This window comes from Oenanthe melanoleuca, chromosome 1A (genome assembly GCF_029582105.1).
Source record: "Oenanthe melanoleuca isolate GR-GAL-2019-014 chromosome 1A, OMel1.0, whole genome shotgun sequence".
NCBI classification, from domain to species: domain Eukaryota; kingdom Metazoa; phylum Chordata; class Aves; order Passeriformes; family Muscicapidae; genus Oenanthe; species Oenanthe melanoleuca.
This window is the reverse complement of record NC_079334.1, coordinates 55,833,243-55,857,731: the sequence shown is the minus strand read 5'-3', so window position 1 is coordinate 55,857,731 and position 24,489 is coordinate 55,833,243. Positions and strand designations below refer to the sequence as shown.

The following is a 24,489-nucleotide window of genomic DNA, read 5'->3' as shown; positions in this document are numbered from 1 at the left end:
GTTTTTTTTCTAATGTAGCCTGATCAGCAGGGACTATGTGCACAAGTGCACAATTTTCCCCCCAGTTTTTCGTGAGTGAAATCTCTGGAAAGCCAGTCAGAAGGTTGGACATTTGTATTAAAACATTGGAAATCAACTCACAGTCCTGCTGATTGTACTCTTTGTTTTATTTTGCTTTACCTTACTGTGATTTTCTTAATGGTAAGTGATAATATCTGTTCCTATAGTTGTTCAGGCTGTGAAAGCATATTTAAAGAAATACTGACACTTTGAAGGTAACTTAAAAACAAAGTATTTATTTAAAGAAGAAATATATTCAAACCCATATTTTCTAACATTTCTTTTGATGTTATTGAAGGATTTGTGTATTTATTAGAATTTTTTCCACGTTTTTCTGCTTTTGATTTCTACTCTCCCTTTTGCCTCTAGTGAAGTCATAACACTGTTTGATTTCTATCTGTTGCCTTAGTAATGGCTTTCAGGTCACCATTCCAGTATTAATTTCACAGCAGGGCCATTCAGGAGAAATTGTGTGAAAATGTCTTTGCCTTACATGTAGTACATACACAGAGTAGCTCTTAAGTGAGATAAATGCATCTCATTCAGCTTGTTCATATGTAAAGCCAAGTAATGAAATGAAGTCAGAGCAGTGATGCTGTTTTTAAATCATTAATGAATGATTGCTGGAGGAAGTTCCCTAAATAGCACTCTGCTTTCTTTAATGTATTATTTGCCTAAACAGCTCCTTGAGCACAGTATGGTCTCAACATTTTTTTTTCTGTTAAACATTTCTAATCATCTTGAAAAAATTCCTTTTTTAATGCAACTGTTAATGTTTAATATGCATCATTCTGTTGAACTGTACATTTTTTGTTGTCTCTAGCATTTATTTTGAGACCTATCAGGAAATCAGATACCCATCAATCACCAATTTATTCTTTTTTTTCTATAAAGCACAATAGAATACTAAGGGTAGGGGTTGGTTTGTGTTGTAGGTTTGCTCCCTTGGTAAAACCTAGAGGGCACATATTATTCAGATATTGGACTGTATTCATAGTAATAAGGAAGTATCTTCTTCCTGGGTGAAAGACAGGGAATATAGAAATGTGAAACAATTCAAAGCTCACAATGTAATCAGTCTTGAAAAGACATAAAATTAAAGTGTAAAAGGTCAGCTGGTTAGGTGCTGCCTGATACAGCAACACGAACAACCTCAGTGAAATATTTTACTGATGCCATTCAAACATAGAGTAAGAGATATGGTGCCCTTTAGATCTGTTTATTCACCTTTACTTTAAGGGCATGGGAACCAGCTCTGTAAATTGGATTCTTTGGAGTCTGTCAATAAGAGTTAAGCTGCCACAGGCTAGTCAATATGCCTTGTGCCACAGATTGGAGACACACACACAAAAAAAAGGTTGAAAGGTTATGTGCATTGCAAAGATTTGCTATAAATGAAAGTAGTCCAGAAATGAACCGTAAATAAAACATGGTGGCATCTCAAAGTTAATCCAGACCTTGTTATTGGGAGCAGTCTGCAAAACAAAGAGATGGCTGTGGTGAAAATGGGCCATACAGGAGGTGTGATATGGAGCACAGTCACCAAATCAAAAGAAAATAAGAAATCACTGATGAGACTCTTAGTTCCTCAGTGTGGTGAGAAAGGATAATGTCTGCAAGGCCAGCAAGGAGGAGAGTCCAGGGAGGGGGATATCAGGAATGGGGAACTAAACAACACCTACACTTGGGTTCTCATCTTTTGGAGAGCTGGTTCTTTTCTGGAGAGCTTCCAGAAACCAGGTGATGTCACAGCTGGAGCTGCAAGTTGAGTCTAAACCTCTGCAGGTGAGAGCAGTCTCACCTATGACTGCTTAAAATGTTTGGGGAATTTTTCTCCAGAGTTCTAACAAGTTTGTGGAAGAATGATTCAGAGAATGATTTTGAAACATGTTCATGAAAGAATAAAATATATTTGTGATATTTTATATCTTTTTAATAGTCACTTGTATACTGCACTCACTCAAAGCAAGTTTTATAGACATCTTTAAAACAGAAAAATAATGTGAGACTAGATTATTATTAGCAAAATTTCATGTTTCACAAGGGAGAACTGGAACAGAGATATATTGTACTGCTGGTTAAAACTTCTGCTTGCTGGAAGCCCCTTTCTTGCGTAAACTTGAATCTTTTGGTCAGTTATGAATGGAAGAGGCGTTTTTTTTTGTTTGTTTGTTTTTGTTTTGTTTTTGTTTTTTTGTTTTGTTTTGTTTGTTTGTTTGTTTGTTTTTTAGAAGAAACAGGAAGAGCCCTGTTAGAAGCCAGGGGAGAAAAAGCACAACGAAACCAAACAGTTAAGACAATCTACTCCCTCTTCTTACTTCCTCAGTTATATCATTTCTATTGTATGTTTTTAGACTGGGGAAGGAGAAGAGAAAAGGAGCAGTTAAATTTTAATATTTTCAACTTCAGGTCTTTGAATAATAGATTTAAATGAAAGTACTGAAGTTGGTTCTTGAAAACAAGGGTTGACAAAAGCTAAAGCCTTCTATTACTAAAGGAAAGCTTATTTTACCCCTGTATGTTGGTTGAGAGAGGGAAGCAGTGAAAGTACTGAAGGACATGTTGGTGCTGTAAGGGGCATGTTGGCATATAAGGAATCAGTTACTTTGAGCAATCATCAAAGTGGTCAAAAACTTTGGATCAATTTGGCTATTTTTAAACAAAGTTTTGAATGTTACCTTTTAAAATCTCCTCTGTCCTACATTTGAGCCCTTAACAAAATGTGAAAACTGTAACTGCATAACCAGAATTTAATACAGATGACAAATGAATTTGGTGTAGATGAGATACAAACTAAAAGAAATCCTAGCACTACAGAGCCAGCAGCTCTGTCCCATTTGCACAGGGATGAGGGAAGAAAGGGAAGCTTATCAGAATGAGAAGTGTAAATTATGCTTGTTAGTGATGGCACATTCCAGGAATTTTAGATTTTTCAACCATCTTAATATTTGAGAACCAAGTTTAAATTTTGTTTCAGATTGTGACACATGCCTGTAATGTCACTAATTTACAGTGGAAATAAAATACAGGATGCATCTCATATTTTTTTCTGGTTCATGTAGGAATGGAGAATAACTTATTAGTGAAATAGAACAGCTCTCAAGGGAAAAATGTACTCATTCCAAGTAATCTTTCTTCTCTATTTCATATAATAGAGAAATTATGTGTGTTAATACATTTATAGTTTGAATATTATCAAATGTATTACAGAAGTCCTCTCTATCTTATATGCTTTATTAGACTTTTGAGTAAGTAAAATTAGTGAGGCTTAGCTCATTGTAGGGCATGTAGTCCTGTTTTAAATGCTTTTATCTTACTGCAAACCCCTGTTTTTTATTATTCTTGTCACATTGTGGTAAACAAACACAAGCACTGCCACAATTCTTAACAGAGACAGAATTGGGATGTATCATAGTAAAAGAAAGAAAAACCCAAAAAGGAACCAACTCCCCCCATATGTTTATATGTTATCTATGCTTATGTATATATATTTTTATATATAGATATGGATATCACAATTGACTGCACTGAGACCTGGAACAAATGCTCTGCAAGATACTGGTCAGATCTCCACTATTTATAGATTTATCATATTTGTTAACTTAAAACAGCTAGAAAATAATTTAAACAGATACCCATATTGCCAAATTCCTTCTGCCCTGCAAACTCTGGTCTGGTCATCTCCTCTTTTAGCATCTCTGAAGAGGATTCTGCTGCTCTGCCATGTCTTCAGTTATGCTTGAGCAGCTCCAGTGACTTGTTCTTACACTGATGTTAGAGATGCCACCATCTCTGCAAACTCCTCAGTGCAGAAATGCACATTAACCAGGCAGTAAATATGGGTAGGCAGTTTGAGATTGTGGACTTCTGTCCAGTTTTGGAGATCTTAATTCCTTTAATAGTGTAATATGGTACTGTAGACAGGTGTTGGAGGAAGACTAGGCAATGCTAGGGAGGGAGATTAAGAAAAGGAAGTATAGAAGGAAGATTGGATGGACAGTTGGGATGAACAGTGCTTTAAAATGTCCTGTAAAGGCACTGTTGGAAAAAGAAATTAATCCCATTGTTAGGAGGTTGGCTCAATTGCCATCTTCTCAGCAGAATATAAGATCCCTGTCTAGGATTTTGCCTTTTGAAAACTGGCCATCTGTGACAACCCTTGAGCACTCGTTTCTGCTGTGTCTTGTTAGGATATGCTGAAGCAAATCGTTGTGTAAAGAAAAAGATGATACTGTGTAACTTTATTTTCTTTTGCGGGTTGCACTAAAAGCTGTGCTTGTTCTATTTTCTATTTTAAAAAATTGTGTTTTTTTGTTTTTCTGAGGGAATGCTATTCCTGAAACTTACTCAGCCAAGGGACAAATAAAACCAGTAGATTCCTGCAAAGAACATGTTATCTTGCTTCCAGTCCTTCTTACAATGACTCTAAAACCCTGCACTATATGTTTGCAAGAAACTTTAAGCACACATTCTAATTCAGATTTGCAATTTACTGCCCTTAAGTGACTCATTTTAGCTTCCTGTAGTGTGTATATTAGTGTGTGTATATTACAATAGTATTCACACAGAGATACAGTTTCATACTTTTGAGTTTTTCTAACTCAGGCAAGAGACTCATCTGGACTATTACCTTGGAAAAAAATTGTAGCTCAGCTCCTGTACAGCTCTTGATGTCCCTGAGTCTCTTCTGTTCCGAGTGCAGGGTCATGCAGAGTGGCTAGAGCTGTAGGACTGTCATTGGCCTGGGCAGCTCCACAGTCTGTCTTTCATCTTCTCTTCCATTATCAAAGCTGATCTTTTCAATAAATCAAATTTTGGCTTTTGCTAACAACATAATCTTGCAGTGATTCCATGCTTGCTGTGCTGTAAACTGTCATGTACAGGAGCATTGGAGTATATTTGCCATACACCACCTAAAATTTATATTTTTTGAAGTGTCTTAGGTTCTGTGCATTGGCTTCATGCTTCTTGTTCTCTCTAAATAAAGTTATGAAGAGCTTATAAGCAACTAGTGTTTATGACACCTCTCTAAACTAGATGTTCTCTGTGAAGGACCCATTTGGGGATTTATTCTGGTTTCATGAAAGACATTTTCCTTTCCTAACAGCAAAATTCTCTGTCTGGAACAAATTAACTGCCATTCAAGGACTAATCTCTTCCTCCATGGCAGAAATTTCTTCCTCTGTGGCACTGCTCTTCAGGCTGACTGCTGCAGTCACTGTCACAGATACTCCCCAGAGGTTTCAGACCAGAATCACATCTGCTGCTTTGAGTCACAGCTTCATTCTATCTGGTAGGGTTTCAGTGTTCATTAGACTAATTAATGATTAAGTACAGCAATATGACATGGCTTGGCTGTTTTGTCATGTCAATCAGCTTTATTCAAAAATTCAAAGTATCAGCTGTTTTCTGAATGTTTGGTTTTGTGCAAGATTTTAAATAAGCAGTTTTCTCCTGTTGGCATTAAATTCAGAAAAAGTGCATTGCTGTCTGTATAATCTTGTTTGAGCTGCACAGAGATCTCCAAAACCAGCAAAACCTGCATTTGTAGAAGGAAATGGAGAGGCAGAAACCTCTCTGTAAGGGACATCTTCACCTATGTGAAATTAGAGGTATTATGAGGAGAGAGGAGCAAAAGTGGGGGAGTGGGAGGGAAATGTAATGCTGAAATTTAGTTGCTTTCTCAGTAAAGCAGAACAACACATGGCACAGAATCTGCTGCTGCTTCATTGTAGCCCTGTGGTTTTCCCTCAGAACAGATTACCCACCTCTGCTTAGGTAACTATAGTGTTTTTCCAGATTTTTAAGAAAAGGTGCTTTGTAATTCTTTTCAGGATAAAAGTACCTAATTATGTTGTGTGCGTAAGTAATTATTGTTTATATGTATTATTAATCTAATAACTGATAACTGTTGTGGATAAGGGGATTAATTGTATCCTCAGTAAATTCACAGACAACATCAAGTTGGGTGGGGATATTACCTGCTGGAGGTTCAGAGGGCTCTGAAGAGGTTCAGGCTGGACACCATGATCCACTTAGAGACCACTGTATATCTGAGTCAAATGGAACCCATTGATGGCAGCATGGCACTGTATTCATTGAAGGAATCAGGGTGATCACAGTGATGACTGATATCAAGGGCATAGACTTACTAGCTTTTGGAGAAGATTGAACAGTGTGTGACCCAGTGGTGAGAAGGCACAGAGTAAATATTTATCTGTCCATCAGGTTTTAATCCTGCAGTTCTTTAAATCCATGTTTTCTGTCCATCATGCTTGAAGTCTGACTTGGCTGGAAGAATGTGACCATTGCTTCAGGAGATGCCACCTTACCTGTGGGATCAGATTTCCCCAGCTCTGTTAAGAAAGGCTTCTTCTGGTCTCTAACCCAAAAGGCATCATCTGAAATAATTGTAGTTATAAAGGCTACTTGCCCAACAAAGTCAGCTAATTTTTTTGTGAATTATGCAGTAATTAATTTGATTTTCTTGTGACACAGCTATTAAGGAAGATTTCTTCCATGACATATCTTCAGGTATCTGTGAAGAACAGTAAAGAGGGGCTACAAGGCAGAGTTATTTGCTGTGTGCATACTATTACTTGATACATTTTAAATGTGAAATTTTTGAATTTTGCAACTCAACATAGACAGGTCTGCCAGATAAGTATTATTTAAGATTTTTTCAATGTATTTTTCATATATGTTGTCTTTGTTTTTTTCCATGCCTCCCCATGTGAGACCATGAGTAGCAAAAGTTATATTCTGTCATTATTCCTTCTTTAGAAACTACCTTTGTAGCATACACTTTTGCCTCTTCTCAAAACCGTGTAAGTTCTGTTTTTCTCTTGTCTCCTGTTATGTGGCACTCTTTATGCCTGTAATAAATGCTGACAACTCCCAGCTCAACAGTTATTTCCATCAAATGCAGACTGTTACGTCACTCAGATTCCTGAGTGCCAGTCTGAGATAAGGACTTGAATGAAAAGGCAGCTGGCATAAGGTTTGTGTCTGAAGAAAATGTTGCTGTGTCTGCTAAGGCAGCAGCAGCATCTAAAGTAAGAGCAGTCTTAACCTTCAAGGGGTGCCTAAATCTCCAGCATTCAAGGACAAAGCACATATCCTTTTGGCTTCTCTTAGTATTCCTAATAAAAATTGCTGTGAGAAGGTGAGAGATGGTGCTTGCTTCTTTCTGACATGAAGATGCTACAATGATCCCTGAACTAGGCTGCTCCAGTGTATTTTGATTAAGACCAATATGTTGAGTTTGGGCTTTTTCAACATGCAGGTTTCTGCCAGCCAGGTGTCCCTGTGGACAGCACAGCTTACTGTAGCCACTGGGCTAGGTGTGAAGAGCTTATCAGCTTTAGGGGTTTTTGTACTTTGCTTGTTCTCTGTAAAGAACAGAGCTGACAGGTAGATACACTGTGTAGTTGTATAATTGACCACTCAGGGAAACTGATGTTTCCTTTCTCTGTAGTAGAAATCTTCCCAGTACCAATTGGTATTTCCCCAGTCCAGGCCTCTCGCTTGTGTTATCTGCTGTAAGCTCTCAACCTTTAATTTCCTTTTTCCTTGCAATGCAAGTTTTCTTCCTGGATATGGTTCTTAATAAAAATATGGTTCTTCTCAAAGCAAAACCTTTATGAGCAGTAGAGGTTCATGATGTCAATGAGACATGGTCTCAAGTCAGGGATTAGTGGTGCTTCCTCATTATCTCATCTCTCCCCATCTGTCAGCATCCATTTGGTTTTTTGCCTTGTGTTTATATTGCAGGCTTTTTGGGAGAGGTGATTTAATTGTTCTGTTTCTGAACAGCACTTAGCACACTGAGTCTTTCCCAGTGCCAGAGACAGATATTTCAGTGATGCAGTCAACCTTTAGGAAGGAAGCTGTGTGATGTTTTTCTTTCAACAGTGTGATTTTGCAGACAGTTCTCTTCTAAGTAATTGTTTTTATCCCAGTGTAGAATATAATGATCTGATTTCTCCTCTCCTCTTTCCCCATAATGCCCACCAATGAAAAGCTTGCTTTGTCCTTATCCAGGCTTTTCTTCCAGAAGGAAGGTCGTAGTCTTGCACTGCCAAATGTCACAGCCAACAGCTTCTGCACAGGCCATAAAAGTCTCATTTCTCTAACAGAGGTAGTCTTTCCATTAAAAAGCCCACATAGATAATATTTTGTATTTATTGCAGTGAGAGGAAGGAGTTTTGCTGATGATATATGACAGCATTTTTAATAAACGAAGCTGAGATTTTAAATTCTTTGTGAGAAATGGCTAGATGTTACCCTTTTTGTGCCAGTTCAAGAAAAGTCTGTCATTTGCAATGTCAGTGTTGGTGTTTGAGGGCACAATACTTATTAGAACTTTACTTTCTAACCCCAGAATATTTGTATTTTATATTGCAGCATGCTGTATTTTACAGTGAAATATTTATCTTCTGCAAAGAATGCCAGGCTTTCCCCTGGTCAGGAGCCATGGGCCTGCTGAAGCCCCAGTGGTCACGGAGTTTTGCATGCTCTAGAGAGGTTTGGAGAGTCCAAGGCTGAGGCTTGAGTCAGACTGAGAGGAAAAGGTAAAATCTTAAGGGAAAGAATGCACATTTAGTATGTGTGTTGTAGAACTAGAAAATAAAACAGTAACTTAGCTTTAAGAGATTACTTTTACAGAACTTTTGTTTCAAGAACTTTGTTAACTTCTCAGCACATTAAAATATGGAAAGAAATTATATTGTTGCAGGTATGTGATGTTCTTAGAAATAATTAGGAGAAACAGTGAATCTGCATGTGTGGAGAGTCTTGCTACTGCATATGCACATATTGTTCTTCTCTTGAAAGGATCCCCAAACAAGCTTCAATTTTGAGAAAATCAGTGTTTCCCTCTTAGACACAGCTTGCTTGGGTTGATTCTGGATGTTGTTCTTGATGCAGTAAGTAGATCCTGGGAAGGAATTAAGCCCCAATAAAAAGCCAAGAAGAGTGAAGACAAAGGCAGCAGTCAGGAGAGAAAACCAGACAGAAACACAAGCAAGAAGTTGGATGAATAGTTTTAGTTTTTGGGTTTTAGTGTGCTGATGTGTCTGTTAACTCCTCTTATCTTGGCCTAGAAAATATTTAACAAATAAAATTGTATTTTATTAAATGTTTCTTTGTGTCACATAGTAATATACCATTGAATTTTTGTGGGATTATTTTGTATGCTACATTTTTAAACTCTTACTTTTTTATTGTGAGCCAGTCACTATTTGGCTGACCTTGTGTGTGACTAATCCAATGCCATCCATCTGACTGTACATTTTAAAATCTTGTGCACCCTTCCAAATCACAAAAATGTGGGTTATGGCAAAACAACAGCATTCAGATTTAATGGCTGGGAATACAGAGATAACTAAAAGACCCAGATTTCCTGTGTGCAGAGATGCTTTACTCTGAGTGGGAATGAGCAGAACAAAGGCAGTGTCATCCTACTCCTCATTCACAGTCACCTGCTGACAAATTTAGCTCTGTCTGACCTTAAAAAAAAGAGAAAGGGACAAAACTAGATGAGAAGCTAGATTACTAGGTCCTAGTCCATAAAATACGTCTGTAAGCTCTTAAATAAGTAAATTAATTAGTTAAAGAAATTAAATATGTGCTTATCTATCTATCTATCTATCTATCTATCTATCTATCTATCTATCTATCTATCTATCTATCTATCTATCTATAAAATTTGTATGTCATTTGCTCCAAACATTTTAGGTCATATCTGAGGAAGTTAATAGGGCCAGAAAAAAATAGTGCAAAATGTGGAAACATTCTCCCAGCATTTAGGTGAATTACCTTTAGTCAGGACTTTTCCCTCAAAAAGGGGAAAAGTCTATTCATGGACAGCTATGCTTGAGAAAATTTTTTATTCTTCCCTTGCCTCATCAGTCAAGTGTGTCTGCTCAGTGAACTGCTGCTGCTTCATATTTTTGTAGATCTCCATCTTCCATTTGCCTTTTGGTTCTCCTCTTGTAAATGAAATCTTGCTCAGGATTGCTAATTGTAATTTCCTCAGGCAAGAAGATCTTTCCTTTGTGCCATAGAAACTTCATTTATGTGATGAGTTTTCTTCACTTGGAGAAAAGGAGCAGTTTTATTGTTCCTGCCCTTCTGCTATTAATTTATCTTGGCCACTTTGAGAAGAAAAGGGCTTTTATTCCAATGTTATTTCTGGAGTCCTCCCTCCTTAGGAGACCAACAGAGCCAGTGCAGTGAGGGTACACAGTCACAGTGCTCAACTGGCTGATGCAGAATTCTTTGTGGAGCAGTATATCATCTGTCGTGCATGCCATGGTGGCAGTTGTCTTCTGTCACCGAGCTGTCAGGTCAAGATGCTGTTTTTAGCTAAGGTTGCTATTTCTAAAAGGACCTCTGGGAAGACTTGGCTGTCTGAAAGCTGATGCCTGTTGCCCTGTAATTGCTACTTCATTAAAATATTTCAGTGACAATTCTTGTATGCCCCTGAGTTCTCTAGATACCTGACATGGAAACTCTCAACTGTAAAGTAAATTTTTGCTCAGTGTGACATTTCAGAGCAAAATCCCAGTTGTGGGATTTGAGTTAAAGCTGTCAAGATGACTGGCTTTCTCTAGAGACCTTAACCAATGCATCCATATTCTCACTTGAGTTTCTATACTGTTCTATACTTTTATCTCAATAAAAATGTCATTCTGATTTCCAAGTAACCTGTCTAATCAGAAGTGAAAGGCATTTATCAGAAAAGCATTTCAGTAGAACCTACTGGATGAATTGTGAATATAAACTGAAAGGAATTAACAAGCATTGCAGTCTACAAGCACTGAACACATCATCATGATCATCATTAAAGAAAGAAACGAAGCCCAGAAGGAAAAATCAAAGTTATTCTATGTATTTTTAGTAATACATTTTTGCTGGGTTTTTAAAAAAATTATACTCAAAACCAGGTACAGTAATTACTCTTTTGAATGCACTAGAGCTGAATTACCTTTGCCTCAGGCAACATTATGCTGTTTGCTACTTACTACATTATTAACATAAAACCCATAAGATTGTTCTAAACAAACCTTGCATAGGTTGCCATTTGTTCTTACCTGCTGAGACTGGTTGAGTGTTGAAAAATGTATATAAAAACAGCTACTGTGTAAAACACAATTCGTCTCACAGGAAGGCAGTGGCACAGTCAGTGTAACGATGGGACTTTTTTCCTCTTTTCTAATTCCATCAATTTGAATGTTTGACTTCTCTGACTTTCTGTATACATTATGTTGTATTTTATATACTTGCTATTGTTAAAAAAAGACAAAAATAAAAGAATACAATAACTAGTGTGTTAGAGATGTTTTCAAAGTGTACTTTTTTGTCTTCCCCAGTCCAGGAATAGCTGAATCATAGGAAGTTTCAGAAAAGGAGACCATTATTTCCATTGACAGCAATCATTACTATTGACATATGAATACAGGAAAACATAAAGCTGTTTCATTTAATGAGCATTTTTGTGGTAGCTGACCTCAAGGCTAATAAAATGTATTTGTGTAATTATTGCATTTTAAAGGCTTATTTGAGAAGCCAGATAGTGCTGCACTAGATATGCTAGATAGATAGTGCTACTAGAAATGTAGACTAGAACAGCTCTTGTTTCAAGATATTACAGTTAAAAATTATTGAATACAGGAGTGCAAGCAAAAAGAGAAATTAATTAAAGTGTGGAGAATAATTAGAGAAAGTAAAATGGGACAAACAGGATGCAGTCCATTGATTTTATAAAGCAAAATCAAGCTGTAGAACAACCAGATATTCTTTGAACAAGCAAGTGGTTTTGATAGAACAAGAAAGTGTTGAGAATTTTTTATCTGGAAAGTTCTGATTTTTTTAGTTCAGCTTTAGTTCAAGGATAGGTGGCATTGCTCAATGAGTAATAAGATGAGTAATATAAGATGAGTAAAGGTATAAGCAAAAATGTTGTTACAAGAGGTTGTAAGAAAAAGTTACTGGAAAGACTAATTAACTTTATTCCTTTCACTGTAGTCCTGTTCATACTCTCATCATGTTTGATACTATCAGAAATTAGATCTTTCACGTTTTAAAATGAGGTTAGAGCTCAGAGAGGGAAACTTCCTAGATAATATGTGGCAGACTACCTGCAAATCAAAGTTTTTATTTTCAGTGCTATTAAATCTTGAGTTTTTTGTAAATGTATATATTGAATATATACATTGATATATTGAAGTATAAACATAGGAAATCACAGAGCCTTCTCATCATACTAAGGTGTGTGCAATAAATCTTTATTTCAGCAGCATATGCTGCTTAACTCCCAATGAGGCCCTTTGTTCTGTACCTGACTGAGAATTGTAGCACCCTGTGTACATTAAATTGATTTCCAGTAAGGAAATATATACATCAGTGGGTATAAAGCACATTATATAGTGTGGTTATGATTAGATTAATTTTTCACTGTGTTGTAGCATTAATACACAGCTAAAGAAATGTGGTTATTCTTCCTTATTCTTTGTCTCCATTTCTTTAATTAAGAAAATACCTTCAATTTTCTTCACTTTGCTCTTGTGATAAGTGTTTGCCAAGTGCAGGCTTTAGTGCTGATGTGTTACTGTAGCCTTTTGAATCATTTTTCAAGTGCTTGTCACTTGAACACATCAATGCTGAAGCTGTGTTGAGAATTGTTGCATGTTATGTTCAAAGCAGAGCCAGTCTGTCCAGTCATTCTTTCCAGAAGAGGCTCCTCATATGGAGAGGAAGATGACCTTGACAGCACTTTCTTAATCAGAGTCTGAGAGGTAGCAAAAGACAATTTTAGCTTCTTATCACTTAAAAAGAAAGATCTGTATTTCATTTTCATTGCCCTGAAGAATAACCTGAGTCCTCATCTCCCCCTTTTGGACATTTGCCCCTATCCAACATATTTCTAAACTGTAGCAAAGACCTCCACAGTGTACTTGTGGTGAGCATAAGGAGAACTGATCAACACCTACTTTGTCTGCCTTTTCTTTTCTGGCTGTTTTCAAGTATTATCCACATATGAATCTTCTCATGAGAAGTGTGGAAAAGTATGTAAAACTTTGCAGAGAAGAAACAAATATAAAGAAATTAAATTACATCTCCCAGGTTACAATTTCATAGAACTGGGATTAATTTTTTTTTTTCATCTTGGCATTGAGCTCCCGTGATGAATTCTGAAGGAGAGAGAACATAAATTTACTGTAGTCAAGCTGTCCTTGCACATAGAATAATTGGTCTGAATTGGATAAGCTGTCAGGGATTTAAAACTTGGCAGCTTAATTAGTTGCAACAAGGAAATGATAAACTTGAAAGCTATCTTTACCTGGAGGTAACAAAGCAAAACTGTGGATGTGGAAAGTATTTGCTTGAAGCAGTTAAACACAAAGACTGTTCTGTATCTGTCCTTTATTAGGTGTTTCCAAGTAACAGTGATTTATTTCAGAGAGAAATTAAAATATATTTTCAAAAGGCATTCTTAAAAATATCTAGCATAGAATCTTTTTAGCTGTCTAAACATTGACTTAATGTTGAAATTTTCATTCAACTTTATCTTAAATTTTGTTTTATATTATTTTCTAGCAGCTTCCCTGAATTTTAAATGCAAAGTATGTGTAAATACATAAGACCTAGCAGTAAATGGAGGCAGCAAGCTCTCTGCTATGTGGTTAAGTCATATATAACTTTTAAATAACACTGTAAGATGGTCTGTATAAATTTAGAGTGGAATTTCCCTGTTGAATAGAAGTATATAGAGTGTAATACACTCCAGGGATTATCAAACAAATCTGTTGTCCAGCATATGGTTCATAGATTAAAAGGTTACTATTCTGCACTGTAGGGAATCTAACTCTGTTACATTAGCCTTTAGCTCTGTATTACATTAGTCTTTGCAGTGCTTTATGTAGCTGTAACAATTTTGGTGTGGTGCTCAGTCACTATGTTTTGTATTGAAGGGAAGAGCAGTGTGTTTGTCCTTTCAGCAGGTAGCACATTCACAGCACATCACTCTGCCTCCATTGTGTAGGCTGTGCTGGAATATGTTTCTCACAGTACATGAGAAATGTAGCCCTCTGCTAGAGGTTTGTTTCATAGCTGCTTTAACAATAATTATTCTTATCATTTATGCACAAATAGTCACAGAAATGATCAAGTGGTGCAGAAATCACCAACTTCATAGCACTGGCAAAACATTTTTGCACTCACATAACAAGTAAGAAAGTGCAAGCTAAAAGCTAAATCCTTGGAGGAATGAGCAAATTCAGTTTCCTCAGGTAAAATTGCTGAAAGAAGCTCAGCTTCTGCAAGTGGTTCTCTAGCAGTACTAAAAACTTATTCTGAGTCTTTACAGCTGATATATTTTTCTATTAAAGTTTTTGGACTGGGAATTATAGTCCAGTTCTTGCCTCTGCTGTAAACAGAGCGTCTCTACAAAGCATAGTAAGAGCACAGAGTGAAGCAGCATGGGTAGGAAGAGGTCTAATGGAATTCTCAGGTTAGAGCATCAAAAATTCAGACTGATGCTTTGTTTCTTGGCAGAAAAGCAGAAATGCATAATTGGGATGCTTGCAGATTCATTTTCAGTAAGTGAGAGGGGAAGAGTGAGGATATTCTGACAATTTTTACTGTTGAAACTGAAGAGGAAATTTCAAAAGCATTATCAAAGTGCTGCATTTAGGTGGATTAATCATTCAGACATCATAAATTAAATCCTTTGGGTTTTTTGATTGTCATTTATATGCTAACATAAATCCTGTGGTTTTACCCATCCTGAACATGAAATGAAAAAATCTGTCTACATTGGTGATTCCACCATAAGAAATTTTTTGGGTCTGCCATTACTTTTTCCTTTCTCTGCTAGAACAGATGGGACAAAGGGCAGCAAAAAAAAAAGAAGTGTAATACAAGCAGACATTGCTGAATTAATATTTATGCTGCACATGCTCAAGTTTGCTGTGCAACTACTTTCGTTTTCTAAGCAAGGAGAATATAGAAGTCTGTTAAGATCTAGACTATGTGCAGTGTATGTCTGAAATATATCACAAGGGTGATTTTTGATTATATCAATTTTAAAACCTGAGATTGGATTTAGAAATTTCAATTAAAGTGCCACAAGTGAGTGGCATGGATTTGAAAGACACTGAACACCTGCCATTTCTTAGAATTTGATTCCAGAAAAAAATCTAAAAATATGAATTCCTGAATACAGATTTAGATTGGTCAGTTGAGGTTGTCAAATTAGGGTATTTTTTGCCAAAACCTGTACTCCTGAAAAGGATCTTATCTGCCACCACAAATACAAGCTCAGATGGAGTCACTCCAGCATTACCCTTTTGGGTTTATTTTGTAAACAGTCCTGAAATGACTTTTGGTAATATGGGTACATCTGTGCATTTAAGTCCAGGGAAGACTTTTGTGCCAGTTATTTCCCAGAAACACTTTTTTTTTTTTTAAACACAGGACATATGCTTAAAATTGTTACTAGTAAGGGCATTGTGCCCAGTAGTGACTGCAGCTACAGTGTACTCATGTGCACATATGCATGCTGCTATTCCTCATTGCTCATCGTGGAGTTTTCCCTGAATGAGTGTGGGATTGGTGCCAATAGGTTTTTAAGGGGTTTTTGTGTGTGTGTGTGTGTGTGTGTGTTGCTGGCACTGTAACAGGCTAATTAAGGATGAAAAGAAAGTGTATATTTAATGCAACCTTCTTAAAGAAGACTTCCACCTTTTATTCCAACATTGGAACATGTTGGAACATGTGAGTGTTGGGGTCATCTTAGGGCTGATTTAAGTGCTCCTTCCTAACAGTGGAGCAGTGCCAGAGGCTGCTGTGGCTGCACTGCTCTCTTTGGGCACTTCTACCCTGCCCCATGTGCCAGGACCTTTCCCAGCCTCACCTTGCAGAAGAGCTTTTTCTCACTGACTCTTTAACTGTTGGCTTTCTCAACTCTCCTGCCCTTTGTCCAACCCTGTGTCCCCAGCAATAGAGTCTGATATTGGTTATATTTTTTTTCCATTTTTTTCTTTTCAGAAAGACAGTTTGTCATCTCAGTAGCTTTATTTGTGGTTAAATTAGTTTTGTCTGCATCCTCGTGCCTTTCCAGAAGGGCAGCCCATTCTTAAGGAAATAAATTTCTTTGTGCATTTTGGTGATCTTTATCCTCTAAAGATATTTTTAAACCCTGTCAAAAACTGGTACAGTTACTTCACTTAATAACTATAGCGTTTAGTCTGTTTGAACATTAAAAAAAAAATCCAGTGTTTTCTTAATTACCATAATTATATGGTAATTTTTAGATCCTTTTCACATAGCTTGTATATGGATAACACATGCTGAATGAGAGAAACTTTTGGATGTAAATAGTTATCTGTCAAGCAGTACTGCATTCTGTTTTTAATACCATAATATATTGATTGTAATAAGTGGCACTCACCATGTCATTTCAGTCTGTGCTGAAAGTGTGTGTAACACAATACACCATTACTGCCAAACAGGGAGTTTGAAGGTTAAATATAAGTGTATAGTGGCAGCTCCCCAGGTTGCCTCCCAGGTACTGATTTTGAAAAATCCATTATAGACATAGAGATGATATGACAGCCTCTACCTTGAAGAGCTTCTCAGGTTTCAGTTTTTTTTTGTAAAGAGAGCCTTAGATTTATTAATAACTTTTTAATTAATTGCTTTTACAAGAATTATAAATTATGTCCAAAAAGGCTGAAATCCTCAAGCAGAAACTTTGTTGGAGTGAACTTATTGTGGCAGGTGGGCTGGAGCAGCATCTTGTGAAAGTTTGGGACACTCAGAGCAATGATGGTACCTTATCAACAAACATTTATTTTCTCTGAGAGCTACAAAGCCTGGTCTGGTGGGCAGCTTCTCTGATGCTGAAGATGCTAAACTGGGAACCCTGATGCATCCAGAACTGTCTGTAAGATCTGCTTGAAGGGAGGAAATTATCCTTTTCTTTAAACATTTGACATTGCTGCTTTTAAAAAAACCCTGACTCGTTAAAAGAAAAAAGGGAGAGAAAGTGTTTTTGGGAGCTTGAGTTCTTTCAAAACTGCATATTCAGTATATAGTCAAAGGATTAGTTTGAAGAGGCTTGAATGTGGAAATGTTTCTGGGTTTATTATTCTTCAATATACAGCAACTTTTGATAGAACTATTCATAATGTTGAATTTCTTGATAATTTGGACATCTTCAGAAATCAATATTAAAATCTTTCTACATATATCCAACTCAGTTACTTTGTGAGGTTTTATAATTACATGTGTTTTTTTGCTTTCTAATATACAGTATTTGCTTAAAAATTCCAAGGATACTCATGTGTTTTAAATTTTCTTTACATTTTAGAAAATAAGCTAGGAATGCACAGTGTTGTCCTTGAAGCTGTATTCCCTGCAGGACTTGCAGTATTAGCTCTGTTTGTATAATATCACAATTTAACCTTTTCCTACCACACAGTTTTTTTCCCTTGTCAGGAAGAACTCGAAAAGACTGATGTTTTGTTACATTAATATACAGGCAGGGCTGCACAGACTAGTATAAAAAATGGGCATACTGAAGCAGGTGAACATAAGCAAATATATTTAGTAGTTGTCATAGTCTTTGCAAGTGCCCTTTTAAATTTTTGAAATTAGGTTGCTATGCTGTAATAACTATGAGCATCACATAGCTCAACACCCGGGCTTTGGTAGCTTGGCATTTAGATTTGCAGATTCTAAAGTTCCCTGGTTTGTTTTCCACAGAAATGAAAGATGTTGTTTATTTACGGATAAACAGTAAATTTATATTTGAAAATATATAGTCTGTTAGTGCAATAAGCAGCCAGAAGGAATGATGGGGGCAAAAGGTGCCTGTTTGTATGGAGTAGGCAGTAGACATCTGCATGCTTTGATGTGATTCCTTATTCTTTACTTTTTTTGACTGTATAGTACATTATACATTGCTGCTGACACCTGGTAATTTCTGATTCCCAGTAGAATTGGATTTTAAGATTTAGATGTGCGGAGTTAAATGTGGCTTCCTGAAACCTTGTCTGGTGGAAGTAAATAGGAGTTTCATAATAGGTATCAGCAGGCCAGCACTTGACATTTGTTATTTTCCTATCCTTATGCAGAAAAAGAAACAGGTATTGGGAAATGAGAGTTTGAATCATTTTGGTGGCTGAAACAGTGCAGTACTATGTAAGTTTTGACAGACAGTTATCAATTTAATTTAGAATGCCTTAAGAAGCGAGGACACATTAATGTTGGCATTTTGATGTCTATCCTTCATGAATGTTCCCTCTCTAAGAAGCACAGCCTTGCTGGGATCTCCGTGTGTGCAGCTCTTGACAGGGTCTGAGGCTGGGTGAGTCACTGCAGTCACTAAAGGGTGGGCAGAGACAGAGCCTGGCTGAAAACCACCTGTAGGTTCTGAGTCCTCAGTCCCAGCAGGTTCCTTCTGGAGGCTCTGTCCTGCTGCACCACCATTGCCTCAGATGGCTGCACTGGGGAAGAGGAGCTGAGGAAGGGGGCTGAGAGAATCTAAATGCCTTGTGGGTGAGGGGTAACATCCAGCAGAGTCATAGTAGTGTCTTAAATGACATTCAGCATATTGCCCATAACAGGTTATTGATTTGAAGTAGAAAGTGGAATGTGCTTGGTAAAGGGGAATGGGAACCACTGACATTCCTGAGACTAGCACATCTGGGCATTAAGACAACAAGGGGACATTAAAGCAAGCTACATTATTGACCAGGGACAAAAAACAACAAGCTTTGACATTCTTGATGATTATTCCTGTGTGATAGCCTATCAACTGCAAGGTGTTCAAGGACTTGAATATTCAGTATTTCAGTCAGCATAAATTAATAGAAGCTAAAAAGTGCTTCTACAGCATCAGCAGAAGTACTCATGTTTCCTTGGGCATTTATTTAGCTTTCCTTGAGAACATGGGCACAAAGTCTGTTCCTTTGATTGCTGTGAAAAATGGTAGAAGGCTTCCTTTCCTCTCCCTTTTCATTTTGCTCAGTTCAATTTTTTATGAGTTATTGTTTGTGTGGAACGATTGATTCCATTTAGAAAGAGGTAGAACATTCTGTCAAATGCTCCTGTTGGGTGCAGATTCACACACAGTGTGGTGCTAAGGCATTTCAAAGCAATCATTTCTGGTTAAGACAAAAGTAATGCCATAGAGACGGTTTTTGTGCACTTCAGTGGCACTGAAATGAGACTGCAAGGCCTAAAACCAAGAGGATGCAAGTGTCACTTGCAGCATGTTGGATGCCATAGATTAGTTCTGTATGACCTTTAAGAGGACTGAAAATCTATTTGATTTTGAGCTGTCTTTCCCTAGACAATATACAGACTGCTAAAATCCCAAAAAGAGCATAAAGTAATGGATGGATGTGAAAGGCAGATTAATTTAAATTAAAAATGCAAACCCCATTTCTAGCAGAATATGATTCACTGTTGAAACTATAAACAGCCAAGAGAATGGCAGTTCATCTTTTGATGTCCTCCAGACAAAACTTTATCAGGTGCAAGTTATGCCTTGGTGATGCCTGATTTCCCAGGGTGATTGTGTGTCAGTCTTCAATTGCATTATGCCGGAGGTCACACTTGATATTTGTTACGATCATTTTCAAATTAAATCAGAAGCTATAACATGAGCCCAGTTGAAATAAACGGTGTTCTTATTTGTCTCTCCCTTCACAGGTACTACAGTGCTACCATTTTGCAGATGTCAGGAGTGGAAGATGACAGGCTTGCAATCTGGCTGGCTGCACTGACAGCATTTATAAACTTTATTTTTACTCTTGTGGGAGTCTGGCTTGTTGAAAGAATGGGTCGCCGGAAACTTACACTTGGTAGCTTAACAGGTGAGTGTTTCATTAGTGTATTATATTTTCCTCATAATTATTAATGAAAGGAAAATAAAATTTAAAGTGCAATTGTTTTCAAAGTAGTCCTCTTTAAAATTACCGTGTTGATGGCATCTTTTCTCTGAAATCATACAGGTTTTCAAGACCATTAGTAAAATGCCACAGCTAGAGGCTAATTTAAAAGTGACAGCCTGTTATTTTTTCAGGTGATTTTCTCCTTTAAGCCATGTTTGACTGCCTTTTAGTTTAGCCTTTTTTACCAGTATAAGGAATCAAATGCCTGGAACTTCACAGGTGGTTAGTTTTTAAATCTCATATATAATTTTGGGCTTATTAATTGGAATTTGGAACCATCTGATGAAGGTGCACCAGAGAAAGCATACTGCATATTGCATAGCCATTGCAACACTTTGTAAAGAGTAATGCATTTTCTGCATAGTTACCTCACATAGAGTACAGTAAATACCTTACATACAGTAATGTGATTTTAATTCACCTCCTGTATGAGCTAGGTGAAGACAGAATTCTGGTTTTGTACTTTTTGTCCAAATATTCAAACATCATAACTCATCACATAAGTCTTTTCTTGAAAGCAGGGAAAGGCAGAGCAAGCAGCTTTCCTATGCTTAGTGTGTCCTGTTATTAGGATGGTAATTCCCTGCTTGTTCCTGCCTGATGTGCTTGCTTTTGCTGAAGTGATCTGTGACCAAAACCTGCCTCTGGCTGAATGTCTGGAAGGTTCAGACAAGAACAGGTTTTTGTAAAGAGAAACTTTTTTTGCTCCTCTTGAAATAGTGTTCACGAGTATTTAGCTGTAAAGGTTTAATGTCTTCATATTTTGTTCGGCTGTTGCTGTCAGGGATCCAGATTTCTACTTAGTGCAACACAGCAGAGAGGGACACCAGCTTTCAGATGAGTTAATCTACACCTGAATTTTTGAATGTATAACTGTGATAACCAACATGGACTTTTCATGTTATGAAAGCTCTTTCCTTTTTGGCTCTGCTTACCATATTCAAAGATAGTATGTCTGCAATGTAGATATAAATGTCTCTTACAAACCATGTTAGTCATGGATCAGAGGAGGATATAGCAATAAGGCACAATTAACAATGGAACATAATGCATTAAAGTGGTATTTGTTAATGATGTTTGGACACAAAGTAATTGTTTAGTAAAAATAGTCTTTTTTTGTGGCTGGTTGCTGGCTGTATGTCTGCAGTGTCACTTGAGCCAAGCTCTGGTCACAGTCCCTCCTTAAGGATAATACCACTAATGACAGTCATGAAATCATACATCATCCCTCTGTACTAGTTAGAATTTTGTCATGCAACATCTGATTTAGGTAGTGGTGGATATGATATGTTCCCCTTAGCAAGAGGGCTGTGTAATAGAATGATAATTACTAAATCTACTGATAAACATACCTTACTGCTCTACTTTGGTTTGCATTTCTAAGGACATTGCAATTTACACTGAGTTATTACTGGCAGCTTCTCTGGTCTTTGGGGAAGCCAGGCATACCCCAGTGTCCCACTGCATAAAATGAAGATAAAACTACTGCTTTTGCCTGCTGCTGCAAGGATGTGGGGCTTTGGTTTTTTTTAATAAAGGCTAATTGATTAGGTGTTTATTGGATAAAAACCTACAAGAATAATCAGTAGAGAGTAACATTAATATTTTGATTAAAAGCTATATTTTGATTTGATTACTGTAATTTAATTTTGTGATCTTGTACAACTTTTCCTGCTTTCTGAAAACGTTTGGCAGAGATGTTTTAGATTTCATTGTCTTTATCTTTCTCAAAATATTAGAAACTTTAAAAAATTGAACCTTCCAGATAGCATTATGAAAAATTATAGTAAATTTCTGAAAAAGAAATCCCACTGTTTTCTTTCTCTTTACTACAATTGCAGTTTTGTCTTATTCTCAGTTTTATATTTTTCTTTATCTTCTGCTTTTCTTCTTTAGTTAATTACTTTCTTCAAAGCTGGAAAACATGCAGGAAGAGTGACAAGTATATTATTAATTTTATTTGTATTTTCTTCTTTCCCTTCAGAAATTGTCAATTTGAAAGGTACTTGAGCATTGTACAATTTGTATCTCTTTTTGTAACAGAGAGGATCTAAAGTATCTTCCTTTTTCTTTTTCCCACCTGAGCTAATGACGTACTGTGATTGTTTGGTTTTGTTCATCATAGAAAAACATCCACAGAATAAAAATATATTAAATTTCATTTGCCAAGTTTATGTATTCATTGCTTTTCCAAAGAAACAAGATATTTACAGTGATACTGGGAGTGAGTGTATTTGGTTAACTTGAAAGACAGAGCATATTTAGAATGAATATAAGTAAGATTACAGACCCTGTCTAAATATATTTGCTGTCTGGTTTATGGCATTTTGAAAGTACAGGATATCTAATGCAATAGCCAGCCTGCTCTGGAAGCTGTGATTATTAGTGGACCTACCAGCTATAGCTAGAAGAGAGCCAAGTATGGAATATTTTATGGTGGAAAGGTCCTTTCTGCACATACAGTTTAAGGTCTTAGTTGCCTCGGGTCAGGTCAGTGTGTGCTACAGCCATTCCTGCCTATTGGCCATGGCTGCTGCACAGGCATAGTCACAGACAACATTATTACATAAATCTTGATGCTTTAGATTTTTTTTTTATCTCTGAGAAAGGTTTTCACATTCTTGGTGTGTTTGCCAGCTAGGAAACTTTTATATGACACACATCTCAATGCGTCATCAAGTAGCAAGAGGTAAAGTTTTATAAGTCTGAGTTTGAGGCAGTTGCAGAGTAGCATGAGTAGTGAAGTTTGTCAATTTTCATTAAAATGATACTTTAAGTATCATTGTGTGTAAATTGTGTGCGTGGCAAATAAGGCAGGAAAACTATGAGTTATATTCCAGTGATGGCCTGTTGCACAAAATGTGAACCTTTTTTGTCATCTTCCTCTCGTCATTTTGTCCAGCTTGTGCACAAGGAATTTACTGGGGGAAACAGAAGCAAAAAGATGGAAGGGGACTTTTTCCCAGCAGATTTTGTGTACTCTTTAAAACAAGATATGTTGCACTTTTTGACAGTGTTCTTATGAAAAGTCAAATTTCTCTAGTTTCACAAAGAGAAGTGGAGTCAATAAAAAAGCTGATGCTACTTTCTGTTTTACAGAAAAGCCTGCAAATCTGGGTGTGGGAGTGGAGAAAAGTATGGCGATTTCAAAGCCACTAATAAATTTTACCTTTGCAACATTATTTTCAGCACCAAAAATAATGATACCTGATTCATTCAAGCAGTTGGCAATTCCACAGATTAAAAGAATCTAAGCCTACTAATTTGGTATCTGGACATGAAAGCTGGTGCATTTGACTTTAATATCCAACCTAATTTAGGATGCTGATGTAGCAAAGGGTATTTTTCTTGGCTGCTCATCACAACTCCTTAGGGGATGCTGTATGCATAGTCATGGGGTGCCTTCCTTTCCCAAGCAGAGTTCAGTTCAATAGAGAACTATTTCATGTGCTCTGGAGAAAAGTGTCACATTGTTCTTTATCTGTATTTTTAGGTACTGCTGTAGCACTCATTATCCTAGCTTCGGGATTTTTGCTATCAGCTCAGGTCTCGCCAAGAATCACACTTAATCCACCAGATCCTTCACATCAAAACTCTACCTGCACAAAATACAGGTGAGATTTCCTGGTCATTCATCCAATCTTTATGAAGATGGTTTCCAGTTAATTGAGTTTTATAACCTAGTGTGAGTAATAGACAATTATTCACAAAGCTTAGTACGAGGAACTAAAATAGGCAACTAAATTTAAAATCCTAACTTCCCCCTGTAGAGAAAATTAGACTTTTTTATTAAATTCTCTGAGTATTCCTTTTGAATTTTTTGGACTAAAAAAACATGGTTAAGTGGCAAATTCCACATATACCTCCTCTAATAGATCACACCTGCTGCAAGTTAAAGTGTAGACAGTCAGGAACATTTTAGAAGGAATTTATAAAAATGCTTTCTGTTATTCATCTGCTTGTCATGTATAGCAGCTGTAAACTCTTCAAGAAGATGTGTTCCTTGCCTGCTGTTTTTGTGAGAGGGAAAAAGTAATGTTCAGATAATTGCATAGCAATAAACAATTATAATAAATGTGCAAGTTTTGACCTATTTTCCATATGCAGTCATATTTTCAAATAACATTACTTCTGGGGGTTTAAGAATGTGTAATTTTCTATATTTTGTGGGGTTTATTCACATGTAAGTGCTTTTATCATCATTTAGCTGACAGACTAGAAAATTCCCTATCCAGAGAAGCCTAGTTCAATGGCTGAAGAAATTCTTAATTATGTTCAAAATCTGTCATTTTGTAGTAGAAGTAAATATCAAGAAATGTGAGCTACACTTCTAGTTTTGTAGCAATATTGGCTAGAAATATGATTTGTGGCTTTTCTTATGCCAGAGCAATGTCTTAGGTGAAAGATTCTGAGGATCTGAAGATTTATAGGAAACTGGGAGGGGATGAAAGGTCTTCATTGA

At 36.7% G+C, this 24,489-nt stretch overlaps 1 protein-coding gene across 4 annotated transcripts in view; it reads left to right on the top strand.

Moving 5' to 3' along the window:
- Positions 1 to 24,489, top strand: part of SLC2A13 (solute carrier family 2 member 13) — a 153,172-nt gene that overhangs the window by 76,194 nt on the left and 52,489 nt on the right. For all 4 annotated transcript variants that reach the window (XR_008842526.1, XM_056513492.1, XM_056513481.1 and 1 more), the window contains exons 5-6: positions 19,786 to 19,949; positions 23,521 to 23,641. Coding sequence is in view for 3 of the 4 variants with exons in the window: in XM_056513492.1 (XP_056369467.1) it covers positions 19,786 to 19,949; positions 23,521 to 23,641 (285 nt within the window). In the remaining variant the exon portion in view is untranslated. The remainder of the gene's footprint in view (positions 1 to 19,785; positions 19,950 to 23,520; positions 23,642 to 24,489) is intronic.